This window comes from Hemicordylus capensis, chromosome 4, assembly GCF_027244095.1.
Source record: "Hemicordylus capensis ecotype Gifberg chromosome 4, rHemCap1.1.pri, whole genome shotgun sequence".
NCBI classification, from domain to species: Eukaryota; Metazoa; Chordata; class Lepidosauria; order Squamata; family Cordylidae; genus Hemicordylus; species Hemicordylus capensis.
In genome coordinates, this window is record NC_069660.1 from 278,015,119 (window position 1) to 278,029,876 (window position 14,758).

The following is a 14,758-nucleotide window of genomic DNA, read 5'->3' on the forward strand; positions in this document are numbered from 1 at the left end:
GATGTGTTGGCGATTATGTGGGGGATGTATTGGCAATGTTACTGGTTTTGTATTCGTATTTTTCCTTTGGCTGGTCTTTGACCATAACAATAAAGATTGATTGATCAATTTTAGATCTACATGTGTAATCATGATGAATATTTATCATCTTGTCTACTCAGATTACAGCTGAAGAAGTAAAGGATAACCGAGTGGTCATACTTGAAGTTGAAGCAAGGAAACTGGACAACAAGGTACTTTAGTGGGTCTGACTTCAAAATCATCTTAATTCATAGATCTGCTAAAGCAGTTGAGGAAAAATCTTAATTAAGTTGGAATCCTTGACAGATACATAGAAACCTTATAGATGTATCTCACAACATTGCTGCTTATCCTTGCAGTAAGATTTGATGGTGACTTAATGGTTTTGTTCGTATGTTGTGAGAATCTAACCATTAAGTCATGTAATGCCAAACTCCAAGTAGTGGTGGGGCCACAGAGCATCAGCCTTGCATGTAGAATGTCCCAGGTTCAATCCTTGGCATCTCCAGGTAAGGCTGGGAAAGACTCCTGCCTGAAACCTTGGAGGGCCACTTTCAGTCAGTGTAGACAACATTGAGCTAGATAAACCAATGGTCTGACTTGAGATAAGTCAAGCTCTGTGCTTGTATGATCTGTCCATATGCATACACCACTTTTAATAAATTACTTTACTTTTTCCGGAGCCCTAGTTTGCTGTTTTGACCAAAGAAGCCCTGCAGGCCAGGATTATATTGCACTTGGCAATCCTGGTTTGAAGGGCTTGCAAAAGTCATAGTTGTATCCAAACCAGCAAAAGATTGCTTCTGTGTAAGCAATAGTAATTAGTTAAAGTGAAGCATACAATGGGAAGGGGAGGGGGGAGTTCATGAGCACAGTTTGTTTATGTAAATCTGTAATCTTCATGAACTTCAGTGCTTGCTTTAGGATTTCTCATACAAATCATTGCTTATATCTGTGGTTTTAGACTAATGAGTTTCACGTCAATGGAGTTTCAGAAACTAAAATTTCTCAGTTCTTTTATGGAAGAAGTGACTGCAATGCATATTTTCTCATTGACCTTTACATAAACCCTGTGGTGTATAAGCTGGTGGTTTTTTGACCCCTGGTAGGAAACAAACAAGATCAAGTCTTCCATTGCCTTTTCCATATCCAGCAAATAGGTTACAAACATCTTGATGCTAAAGAAGCATGTGTAATTCTGAAAATCTTGTATAAGACAAATGTGACTGGTATATGGAAACTGGGCAGGTGTGTGTGTGTGTGTGTGTGTGTGTGTGTGTGTGTGTGTAGAGCTTCCTCTTACTTTGCTCCCCAGCATGCTTGTGTTTCTTGACTGGTACTGCCTAATCAGGTCCTACTGCAGTTTCTGCTGCAGTCCCTCTTTTTTGAAAGCAACACTCCAGAAAGCGCTGTGCCACTTTAGTTTTTCTGAATCTCACTGCAAGAACTTCAGTTCCCTGAGTTTTCAAAAGTAGGAATTGTATTGCTGAAAGGAGCCACAGTTAGGCTATGTGCAGTGCTGATGGAAAAGAGAAATATGCAGGTTGAATGTCTGCGTCTTAGATAAAAGTGATATGTGTAGTTTGAAAAGGAGGTAATATACAACAATGTTTGCAGAAATTCTCCACATAAGATAATCTTAGTAGGCTATTATTTAATTGCAGGATTTGTTTGGAAAATCTGACCCTTACTTGGAGTTTCACAAGCAAACCTCTGAAGGAAACTGGGTGATGGTGCACAGAACAGAAGTAAGGTGGTTCTTACCATTCTTGCAGGCTAGACTAACTTGGTTCATGGTTCATGTCAGAATCTTTCATGATCCTGATTTTCAGAGCATGTGCTACTGACTTTTAGAAGGTTAGCACCTTAAAAAAATAAAATAAAATCCAAAGCACAATACTCTACTAGAGTAAAGGCAACACCCTTTACTCATACAACCTTTATGCTTGGCAGAGACTGAAATAAAGATTTACTTACTATAGGTTAACTTACCACTAACAGTCTCATGATTTGCTTAGATTACTGAACAGCAAATGTTATCAAATGAAAAATAACTTGATATGTTTCTAAACGTCTTATTTGTATGTGCTTTAGGTTATTAAAAATAATTTGAATCCTGTCTGGCGGCCGTTTAAAATCTCTCTCAACTCTTTATGCTATGGTGATATGGACAAAACAATCAAGGTAACTTTCAGAGGCAGCCACAAGCATTTGTTGTTTGAAATGAAACTAACTTATGTTTGATTATTCTGCACTTAAAATAATTATTTGTGAGGATATGCAAGTTAAGAATGAGCTCTAGTTTGTTTAATAGGATTGACTCTTTCTCTCTCTGTATAGTCTCATCTGATATGTGAGAATTTGTTAATATCTCTGAGTTGATGTATGACATGGTTATGTAAATTGCTTTTTTTCAGTGGTGCTTATGTAACTTGCCTTATGTCAAATATTCTTTTTAAGGACGAGTGTCCTGTATGAGGTGAGATTCATCCAAGTGGTCTTGGAGGAAACTGATTATCTAGACCCATTTCAAACTGGCTTTAGGATGGGTAATTGGGTTGATCTCCTTGGTTGGCCTGATAGATGACCCTTGCCAGGGAAATGACAGAGGGAGTCTGGCTCTGTTGGTTCTTTTGGATCTCTCTGTAGCTTTTGATACCACCGACCGTAGTATTCTTCTGGATCGCTTGAGGGATTTGGGTATAGGAGGCACTGTTAACTGCGTCTTGGATGGATTTCAGATGGTGGTGCTTGGTGACAGTTGCTCTTGAAAACAGGAGGTACTATATGGAGTCCCTCAGGGCTCCATTCTATCACCAATGCTATTTAACATCTACATGAAACCGCTGGGTGAGGTTATCAGTGCATTTGGTGCTGGGTGTTATCAATAGCAACATAGGAAGCTGCCATATACTGAGTCAGACCGTAGGTCCATCTAGCTCAGTATTGTCTGCACAGACTAGCAGCGGCTTCTCCAGGGTTGCAGGCAGGATTCTCTCTCAGCCCTATCTTGGAGAAACCAGGGAGGGAACTTAGGAACCTTCGGCTCCATTCCCTAAGGAGAATATCTTACAGTGCTCACATATCAAGTCTCCCATTTGTATGCAACCAGGGCAGACCCTGCTTAGCTAAGGAGACAAGTCATGCTTGCTATCACAAGACCAGCTCTGCTCTCCCAAAATCAAATCTCCTTCAAGCTGGAATCGAACCAGCAACCTAAGAATTCCTGCTTTGGAACAATGCCTCTACAATTCTTCACTGTACCAGCTGAGCTATTGAAGGGATGTTATGCTGGTGACATCCAAATCTATTTCTCCTTGTCATCCATATCAGGAAATGGCATTGGCCCCTTAAATGCCTGCCTGCAGGCAGTAATGGAATGGACGAGGGATAATAAACTGAAGCTGAATCCAAACAAGACAGAGGTGCTCATTGTTGGGGGTGGGGTCATAATCTGTCAGACAGGATAAAACTTCCTGTTCTGGACAAGGTTATACTCCCCTTAAAAAGAACAGATTTGTAGCTTGGAGTGCTCTTCGACCCAGGTCTTACCCTGGTGCCTCAAGTTGAGGCTGTGGCCAGGAGTTCTTTTTACAAGCTGCGATTGATTCAACAACTCTGCCCATTCCTTGAGGAGAATGACCTGAAAATGGGTATGGTACTTGTTAAATCAATTGTGTCCAGCTAGTCTCTAAGAAGATTTGCATCCACAGTTTCATGAAATCAAGTGTAGTTTCCTTGTGTTATAATCCAGTCACCCGATACTCTTTAAGCTGTAGTTTGTCCTGTTTATTTAGTCCTCTCCTTATAGTCTCTTTTCTCCCTCCCCCCCCCCATTCAGCTAAATACGCTCCTGAAAATGCTCATTCTTTTTTCCTCACTATCCTACTTCCAGCTGCAACATTGTACTAACTGTAAAAAATAAAATTCTGAAAACGAGGCAATAAACAAGTATGGAATTGTCTGTCTAGAAAATATATGTTCATAGCCTTGCAGAGAAGTGTAGCAATTTACCACTTCACCTGCTCACACATCTCTTGATGTTATGTATTCAAGAAGAATATATTTATTCAACTCATTCATGTGTATTTTGACATACCTTACTACCTTTAATTCATTTTTGGCCAAATGCTCATTAGCTGCTTATTCTGGGCTATCTACCTTTCCCCCTTTGCTCATTAATATAAGAGAGAAAAGAGGATTATTTAAAACTGTAGTGACAGTTCTGCTCATTTCTATGTGTATTGATAGCATTTTGTATTCCAGTCCCATAGCAATATAAATCTCTCAAGGTCATGTTTTTTCTAATCCCTGCATGAACCAAAATAAAATCTTTTGAATAAACGTGTTTAGCTTGGTTCTTGCCTTCGTTGAAACAAAATATGGAGAAAAGTCATGAAAAAGTACAAAAGATCCTTGTACCCATCTGAAGAATGACTTGAGCTAAAACTATTTTGCCATAATAGGCACATATATTATCATGTACTGACTGATTCAACAATGCTTTAATACCTTTATGCACACAGTGTCATATGTAACTGGCCATTTCATTGTAGTAAGTAAAATGATTTTTATAGCTCTCCCTGGTGCAAATGCCTTTTCATATACTAGAATGGTTGTTTGTGTATTCAGCCATAATATACAAACAACTTGCTTTCATGTCTCATTACATTATCTCTGAACTTTGTGTGAAGTGAATTATTGAAGGCTTCTCTTACTGGAAGCAGGCATGCGTTCATTTATCTGTTCCTTTGTGTTTGGGAAACATGAATAATTATCAGACAGACAAACAAATTTGAGAAGACTGCTTCAAACAACTGTTAGTATTTTAGCTTGGGTAATAAAAGGATCTGTGGTCAGCTTCTTAATATACTGATGTATTGCCACCATAATGAATGTTATTGCAAAATTTAGATATATTAAAAGGGAATACTGAAACATAAATAAGCTGTTCTTTTCCCCTACCCTGGAATTCTGCTTTACTCTAATTCTGTGTGCTTTCATTACATCTAAATCTTTCCACAAAGTCTTTCTGGTGATGATAGTGCTTGCATGTTGTGTGCATTGATGGTGAGTGCATGTGCATGTTTGTTAATAATGTTAAAGTAATGATCTCAGTAATAAAGAGAGTCTCAGTCATAAGCAGCTTGAATAACAAATTCCTTAACATTGAATCTTAAAAATAAATTATCGGACACACAAGTGAGAAGTGAAGTTGAAGCCAAATGAGGAAGGTTACCCATCCTTGGTGTTTCCAGTAGAAAGCCTTACAGAAACCACAGTGTTGTGTCTGTAGCTTACATTAGTGCATTTAGTCTCACCCTTGTAATGCATTTTTTGTAGTTGATGTTCAGGACTGGCAAAGACCTGCAACATTGAGGCTATTAAGAGGTAGGTGCTCAGGTGCTTGGAAAATGAGACACGTGGACAGCGTCCACATGAGTTATAATTGTGCAATTGCAGTTGCATGATGCTACATCCATTCGAAATAATGGATTTGGTGTCCAGCAACTACAATTGTGCAATTTTAAGTTCCAGCAGAAGGAGGCTGTTCGACCAAACTGCAGGTGATGTTTGAAATGCAGTGCAGTGATGCAGGCGGTTCTGGACAGTCTGCATTACTCTGTGCAGAATGTAAGCCAAGGTTGTTGTCTTTTTTTACATGAACTACTAATTTGCTGCATTCGTAGTAGGTCTGATACTATTATCAGTTCCTTTGTTTCAGTCAAATGAGTTTGTCCTTTACTCCATTAAATTATGTGATACTGCTATATACATAGTATTACTGGATAACACTGAATGAATATTTTGTTTTTAGGTTGAGTGTTATGATTATGACAGCGATGGGTCACATGATCTCATTGGGACCTTTCAAACAACAATGTCAAAACTGAAGGAAGCTTCTCGACAGTCTCCAGTAAGTCCACATGTATCTCTCTTAAAAACAACCCCCCAAAAAACATTTAAAATGCCTTTGTCCAGTCTGCAAAGAGCTTGAACCCATAAGAGTGACAAGGGATAAGTTAGCACCAGACCAAATTGGTTCAAATCTCTGCCCTGTCATGTGCTCACTGGATAGCCTTAGGCAAGCCACTCTCTCTTTTTTCAGCCCTTACCTATGATATGATAAAGCCCCTGTGAAATAGACCCTTTAAAGTGGTAGCTCTCTTATATGCAGCAGAAGCAGAGCAACTGGCCATATCTATCCCTAGCACAGTATCCCTCCAGTGGCTGTTGCTGGTGTCTCTTGTGCTTCTTTTTAGTTTGTGAGCCCTCTTGGGCACAGAGAACCGTCTGCATCATCTTCATCTTTTGCTATGTAACCTGCATTGAGAACTTTGTTGAAAAGCAGTATATGCATATTTCTAATAGTAATGATGATACTGGTCTTCTCTTCCAGAGCTATTTTAAAAGTGACTGAGAGCACATGAAGTGCTCTGAACATTAGACAAAATGTATTGTAAAAATTAGTTAAGAATTCTTAGAGTAGTACTAGTGCAAATAAAGCTTAGTGGACACCTTGATATTATAATTGCTTTTTTACTTTGTGGTTGTAGTATTTACTTTTCTACCCTTCCTCAAAGGAGCACAGTGCAGGATCGCTTCAAAACTCTCACTACTACATTGTATTGGTTCTCTGTTCTCATCCTTAAGAGTGGTAGCAAGCTAGCATCCTATTCCCAATAATCACATGTCAGAATAGATTTGCATATCTCTCTCAGACATCCTGTCTACCATTAAATGATCTCCTCTTCCCCTGGAAACCTTCTTCTCACCTGAAAAGATGTTTGAGGGATGCCTTCCAGGACATATTTTCAGGTAGCACAGAGTACTTCCTGAGGAAGGGGATGTCACCAACTTGCCACCATAGCTGAGCCAGCAACTGAGTTCAACTGAGTGAGTTGAATTTTTCAGAAAGACTAGTGCTTCATTAGTAGGTTGTCAGTTGCAGACTTGAAAGGTTCTGTGAAACCTACAAAAGATGGCTAACAAATCTGTTGTAACATGAAATGTTTTCCATGCAGCTTTTATATATGTTCCTGTGTTTAATATTTTAAAAAACAAATTTCATGAAATAGAATTGTAATGTGCTTAAATGTGAGCTCAACCTGAGAATATTTCTAGAGCATACTAGCATAGTCTTTATTTCGGTCTTTGATCAGCATAACATCAAAACAGACAAAAACAGTTCCAATAATCTACTCCTACAAAATAGAGTCTCTATAAAATTACTTAATATAATAAGTAGAAAAAGGTAAAATTTAAGACTATGAACATAAAACTATATATAAAAGTTAATCAACACTAATATCAGAATGACACTGAGTATAAAGGTAGCAAGAACTTTATTTAATTATGTAATTAATACAGAACAGTGTTATAGGATCTAGAGTCATTCTGATCTATCAAGAGGAAATTTAGGTAAAAGGAATCAGTACCACCTGGATATGAGCTAACATAACCCCTGCTAACTGGGCAAAGAGGCACCTTTACTGTGGTGACTCTTTATTTAGCAGGGGGAGAGTAACTGGCCCTATCCACCCCCAGCACAGTACCTCCAGTGACTGTCACTGGTGTGTGTCTTATGGTTTTTTTTTAGAATGTGAGCCCTTTGGGGACAGGGAGCCATCTTATTTGTTTGTTTCTCTTTGTAAACCGCCCTGAGCCATTTTTGGAAGGGCGGTATAGAAATCAAATTATTATTATTATATGGAGAGAAAAGCTTATGCCAAATATAACAGTAATACTGACAGTACAAGAGTACATGAGCTGTCGTTTCAGTTTCACCAGAGCCACTGGGGCAAATACACTCTCCATATGGAGTTCTTTTATATCTTCCTTCCATCACAACTGTGTCCAAGGCATTGCATCGGGCCAGTGTTGGGGCACTGCGGTACTTTGGGACTGTTAGCTGGTTTAAATAGTTGGTAGGCGTAAAGCTCAGGCACTGTTTCCTCAGTTTCTGTTTGACTGCCAGCGCATCAATATCTCCTTACTGGCTCCTCGGTTTAACTGAAATAGAAAAGAGAGTTTAGGATTGCTTTTATGGACTTCTTTGACCTCAGGACTTCTTAAGACCATTCTTTGCCTTAATGGATTAATTAAACACAAAGAATAAAAACTGGCTTTAACAAGGATTTTTAAACAGACACTGTGGGGTGTTTGACCCAACCATTCCTTGACAACATGGAGTCGAAGAAAACTTTTAAAAGTTGTGTGGAATGTCATGTGAAGTTGCCCTCAACTGACCATCACTGGTGAGCAACAGCAAAGAAAAGTTACATTTGCATATCCACTTGATTTTACAATTGCTGCAGGATCTAGGGATCAATATCAACTGGAAAAAGTTGAAACTAGTACCACAAAGACATCCACGTTTCATTGAGGCAACTTTAGACATGGAAGCAAAGAAAGCGTACTTGCCTGTAGAACACTATCTGCAAATCAGGGACCGATTCGACAGTTCACGCTCATCCCATTACAACCTGCAGAAAGCATACAGCATTTAATGGGTCTAATGGTATCTTGCAATGCCACTGTCCAATACACACGTCTACACATGAGACCATTGCAGAAGTGGTATCTGGGGAGCTTCTGCCCCAATGTGGACAGTCAGATGCAGTTGATACTTCCACATACTGTGCTGAACTCCCTGCACAGGTGGACAGTAGGAGAAAATCTCTTGGAGGGAGTGCCATTTGAGCCTGTAACACCGACTCAGTGGGCGACAACAGATGCCTTCCTTGAAGGGTTGGTGAGCTCATTGTGGAGAACATCAGATCCAGGAAAAATGGACCAAACCTCAGTCCCAGTGCCATACAAATTACTTGGAGTTGCTGGCAGTGTTTATGGCTCTAAAGGCATTCGAACCAGTGCTCAGAAAAATGGTAACACAAATTCAGTTAGACAACACAACAGTGATTGCATACCTCAACAAACGGTAACAGTCTCCATCTCGCTGTGCAGCTTGAGTATGCAAATGGAATGGTGCATTACTCACGCAGTATATCTGGTAGCCATACACATAAGAGGAGTGGACAATATATTAGCCCAGGGTTTCTTAACTTTGGGCCCCCAGATGATGTAAAACTAAAACTCCCATCGTCCTCAGCCACAAAGGCCATGTCTGGGGATGATGGGGGTTGTAGTCGAACAACATCTGGAGGCCCAAGGTTAAGAAACCCTGTATTAGCCAACACCCTCAGTTGGTCACTACAACATGACCAATGCCGTAAGTGGGAAATCAAGGACATTTGTCTCCAAAGGGTCTTCGACCTGTGGGTTGGTCCATCAGTGGACTTACTTGTGCCTGCTGTCAACAAAAAATGTCAGAAGTACTAGTCACATGAAGGAATAGGTGACAGATTGTTGGCCGATGTGTTCCAACACAGGTGGAACAAGGGTCTCTTGTATCTTTTTCTTTTACAACCAATAATCAATAGAGTTCTGGTTCAAATTCTGAGGGACAGCTCAACATGTGTTCTGGTGACACCATGGTGTCCAAGGCAACTCTGGTTTGAGCTGCTAAAATGACTATGAAGGGGGAATTACCACAGATTTTCTCTTTGCTCAGACCTTCTTGTAAAGGATGAGGGAAAGGTACAGCATCCAGATGTAAAAACTGTACGGATGACTGTGTGGATAATCAGGTATTAAAAGAGGATCTTACTAAATAATAGAAGGCTGTCTTTGAGAGAGAACTATAGCAGCAAATGGAAAAGATTTGCAACCCATGTTCAGCAGCATGGTTACTGCCTGAAACAGGCCACTGTAAAATAGGTGCTCCTGTATATGACCTCTTTGAAATTAGGTGGATTGGCAGATGTATCCATAAAGGTCCATTTGGTTGCTATATCGTCAAGACACAGGGGGTCAGATGGCACAACTGTGTTTTCTCATCCAGAAAATAAAATATTTTTGAAGGGGCTTAACAATCTGTACCCACCAGTAAGAAAACCAATAGAACAGTGGAGTTTGTCCTTGGTCTTATCGTCTTTTGAACCACTGGAAACAGTGAGTTTAAAATTGGTCATGCTCAAGGCAGCATTCCTAATTGCGATCATCATGTGAGCGAGCTAACAGCATTAAGAATGGACAGCCCATATACTCAGTTCTACCCACATAAAGTGGTCATGTGACTGGATCTGAACCTCCGCCCTAAGGTGGTATTGAAGTTCCACCTGAATCAGGAAATTATTTTACCAACCTTTTTCCAAAATCCAGAAATGGCGTTGGAGAAGGTGCTACATTCTCTGGATGTCGGCTGAGTCCTCCTGTATTTGGAAAAGACAAGAGCAGTCAAAACAAAAAGGCTTTTTGTAGTATACAAGGGGAAGAGCAAAGGCCTGCCTATATTGAGACAAAGATTGGCTCATTGGTTAGTTGAGTTGATTGTGCAAACTTACAAGCAGCAGGGAATAAATCCCCCACGCACAATAGGGCACATTCAACTAGGGCTTATGCTGCCTCAGCGGCACATTTGTCAGGTATACAGATGGCAGATATCTGTGCAGCAGCAACATGGTCCTCTCAACAACCATTTATAAAACATTATGCCATTGACCTGAATATGGCAGAGCAGGCAGGTTTTGGGAGAAGCATGTTAAAGAGGGTGTTGCCATAGGCTTCGAGTCTGCTGTGCCCACCACCATATAAGAAGCTGGCTAATCACCAATTCATTATGAATGCAACGGATCACGATCCAGATAAAGAGATTGCTCACCTGTAACTCTTGATCTGGTAGTGATCCGTTGTATTAATAAAACCCTCCCAAACCTTCCCCGTTACAGTAGTATATTTTTAAAAAACAAAGCTTATCTGTAACAGGACAGATCGTCAGGAAAAGGCGGTCTGCAAGAAACTGAGGAAATGGTGCCCCCAACTGCCACTTACAACGAAAGCACGGAGCATGTGCAAGGCAGAGTGGGTGTCTCAAGGAGCTAGTTGGTCTACCTGCAAGGTCCCTGCACAAGGGCAGAACCAATTCATTATTAATACAATGGATCACTACCAGATCAAGAGTTATAGGTGAGCAACCTGTTTATACATCATATAGAGCTGAACAAAAGAATATCAGCCACAGAAACAAGCGGTCCTTACTTGTAAACGTAGTGATGTGAGTTGGGAATTGATGGCAAGCAACCAGAAGCAACTTCAACAACCAGTTGAATGCAGTTCTAAGCTCCTCCATACATGCAAGTTTCTTTAGTTGTGTTATATCTATTGCCTACTGTTGCAAGTACCGTAGGCCAAAGATAGAATAGCAGGAAGTAACATGTAAGATGGCCCCAGGCTATCTAGTTTGAACATTCAACTAAGTGTTCTTAAGATCACTACCTAAAAATGGTTGATTTTATCCTGTTGCTATTTTTTTATTCTTTAGGTTGAATTTGAATGCATTAATGAAAAGAAGAGGCAAAAGAAGAAAAGCTACAAAAATTCAGGAGTTGTGAGTGTGAAGCACTGTGAGGTCAGCATCCCTAAACACTATTTTTACTTGGGTATTTAGTTTAGGATAGTAATGATCACATTTGTGCTATTTGAGTTCCATTCCACCTTTTTACTGGGGTATTCACGACTCATGAGACGAGCCTTTAAAATATATTAAAGGTACAATCTGCAATCCTGTGAAAGTTGGTTACCAGTTGAAATATGTTTGGATTAAATGTCTTAATTTTAAATGACTTTATTACATCTAACTTTCACTAGATTGCACCCTCAGTCCTTAAAGTAATTAAATGAAATGAACTAAATTCATTGTAGGTAACTAAATGCAATGAAGTGAGGCTCTACAGTGAAGCTACCTTCAGTCAGTGTAGACCTAGTTTCTCTCTATATCCTTAAGTTGAGTCAAACAATGCACAATAGTTCTAACAACTTGGTTTTGTCAGCATTGGGCAGTACGTCAGTATCTTTATTTATTTATTTATCATATTTTTACACCGCCCAAAACTTACATCTCTGGGCGGTTTACAAGATTAAAAGTAAAACATTAATTAAAAACAAAACCAAAAATTTTAAAGCAAGAAATTTAAAACACAATTTAAAATTTTAAAACAATATTCTAAAAACAACATTAAAAGAAGCAAAACAATATCAGTTAAAAGTCTGGGTGAAGAAATGCATCTTTAGAGACTTTTTTAAAGATGTCAGATATGGGGAGGCTCTTATTTAACTAGGGAGCGCATTCCAAAGCCTTGGGGCAGCAACGGAGAGGTCCCGTCCTGAGTAGCCACCAGACGAGCTGGTGGCAAATGCAGATGGTCCTCTCCTGATGATCTCAGTGGGTGGTGGGGTTCATATCTTTGGAAGATATCTGCTCAGTGTGAACAGAGTATCTTCACTGTTCTTGGCAAGGAACAAGTAACTTAATGCATTTCAGCAATGACACTGTGGCTCTTGTCATAAATGCGCTACAAGCAAAGGGAGGAGAGAAATACGACCCTGTTGTGACTTACATGTATCTCTCGGCCTGCAGTAAACTGAATTCAGCCACAGTAGTTTACATCTGTTAAGTCTTTGGCTTATGTTTTAAGTCGTCTTTTGGGTAACTTTTCAAGTCTTCAGTCCTTTGCAAATAGACTGTTAAAGTCTTTAGGTTCTGTTCAGGTAGTTCCCTTCGCCAAAAAGCTCAGCATAGGGAGAGAAAATGAGTCTTAAAGAAACCCGATAAATTGTTTTCTGATCCTTATTGCAGCCCTAAACACTTGATTTCTCTGCAGATTTTAATGGAATGCACATTCCTTGACTACATCATGGGAGGATGCCAGCTGAGTTTTACTGTAAGTAAGCTATTGATCATCTTAAGTGAGGGCTGGGCTGTCCACTTGGGAACAATCTGGGTACAGGTATATGCAGCTCTCATAGTAGAGTCGTATGACTTGAGCAAAGATCATGACCAGGAATAGCCATGACTCAAACCACTCTCCTGACTCTGAAAGCTACCTAGGCTCTGGAACTGGGGAGCAGTATAGAACCAGTGTACACCATGCATGCTCTTTCCATGGATAGATCCATGCATCTTCTGTGGGGAATAAAAATTGGGGAGCAGGAGGATTCTGATTGAGGAGGACTTGTACTCTTTATTTGTGGAGTAAGTGGTGAGCAGGGCCTAAGTTCCTGTAAATCCCCACTGAGGCTGTAGCGGATGAGAAATGATGAACCTTGGTCTTCTCAGAGTCTGCTCCCAATGATAGTACAGCAGGCTGGTCCTGAGGAAGGGCTTTGCATTTAAGAACTCTGCTCGTTCCTGTAGATTTGATATAGCTTACAGCAGGGGTTCTCAAACCTGGGTCCCCAGATGTTCCTGGATTACAGCTCCCACATGGCCATTGTGGCTAGGCATGATGGCACTTATAATCCAGCAACATCTGGGGACCCACGTTTGAGAACTCCTGGTTTAAAGTGTTCTTTTAAAAAGTGAATTTAATTGATGGGGGAGGGGAAAACTTGTTACAGCCTTGTGTCTGTGGTTCCTCACTTTTGACTTAGTGCTCCTAGTAAGAGGCAGACTAATCCTTGCAGCATCTGTGTGTGTTTTGACAGGTTGGCATTGACTTTACTGGTTCTAATGGAGATCCTCGCTCTCCAGACTCCCTCCATTACATCAGCCCTAATGGGGTGAATGAATATCTGACTGCCATCTGGTCTGTGGGGATGGTCATTCAGGACTATGATGCGTGAGTTTGTCAGCCAGACTTGATCTCAAACTGTTGGGAGGGTTAAAATAAAAACCATGCATTTGAAATTGTGCTGTGATAATTCAGAATGTATGGCAAATACTACATCTTTCTCCTTGTCTCTTCCTTTACATACTGCCTCCTGTTTTTCTGTGCCAGGGAGGTGTGGTTCTTGCCTATGTCTAGTGGCATGGCTATATTAAGTGGTGTGGTCATGCCAGTACTGAGTGTGTTTCATTGACATGTCTCCTGTATAAAGGGAAGTGCAAGCTCATTCAGTCTCACCATTTATTTCTGGCATCGAGTGAGTGAATATGGCACTGCAATCATTGTACAGACAATGCATGAAGATTGAACAGCAGATCCTCCTCTAAGCAGACCGTGTAACTTCAGAATGTGTCCACACACTTGCCCCAGTTCTGTTAGATACACTACATGCAGAGTCTGACTCTATGTAGCTCACTAGGTAACTGCTGCTACAATTGAGTGCCACATACATGGGGCTGAATTCAGTCCCCCACCACTGCAAAACAAGTGACTGGTAGAGCTCCACATGTGCTCAATTGGATTATATTTTAACCCAGTGGTTCTCAAACTTGGGTCCTCAGATGTTGGACTATAGTTCCCATCATCCCCAGCCATATTGGCCATTGTGACCAAGGTTGATCACTGTCGTCCAACAACATCTGGGGACCCAAGTTTGAGAACACCTGTTTTAACACTTGGATGCTGTGCCAAGAGGATAGTTCCACTGCGTTGATCTCTCGCTGGTTACTGTCTGCTTGGCACTGGCTTGAGGTAAGAGAAAATGCCCTTGGCTAGTCACTTTAACCTAATCTAGTGCTGTGTTAGCAGCTGGCTAATGCTGCAGAAGAGCTGACATGCACATAAGAAAAGATAGTTAGCACAGAGAATAGTGCATACACAGGGCCGTGTGTGCCTTTCATTCTGTGTACACTATTGCTTTGTTGAGCATATCTCCCCCCCCCCCCTTTTTGATATTGAGAAAGAAGCAGCTACTTATAAGTGAGACCGGACAACTTTCACTTTCAAATAAT

The 14,758-nt window shown here is 40.5% G+C and overlaps 1 protein-coding gene across 6 annotated transcripts in view; it reads left to right on the forward strand.

Annotated features, from left to right (window-relative positions):
• CPNE3 (copine 3) overlaps positions 1-14,758 on the forward strand; it is a 42,454-nt gene that overhangs the window by 13,637 nt on the left and 14,059 nt on the right. For all 6 annotated transcript variants that reach the window (XM_053244919.1, XM_053244918.1, XM_053244920.1 and 3 more), the window contains exons 5-11: positions 162-233; positions 1,686-1,769; positions 2,116-2,205; positions 5,840-5,938; positions 11,405-11,491; positions 12,744-12,803; positions 13,567-13,700. In XM_053244919.1, the coding sequence (XP_053100894.1) occupies positions 162-233; positions 1,686-1,769; positions 2,116-2,205; positions 5,840-5,938; positions 11,405-11,491; positions 12,744-12,803; positions 13,567-13,700 (626 nt within the window). The remainder of the gene's footprint in view (positions 1-161; positions 234-1,685; positions 1,770-2,115; positions 2,206-5,839; positions 5,939-11,404; positions 11,492-12,743; positions 12,804-13,566; positions 13,701-14,758) is intronic.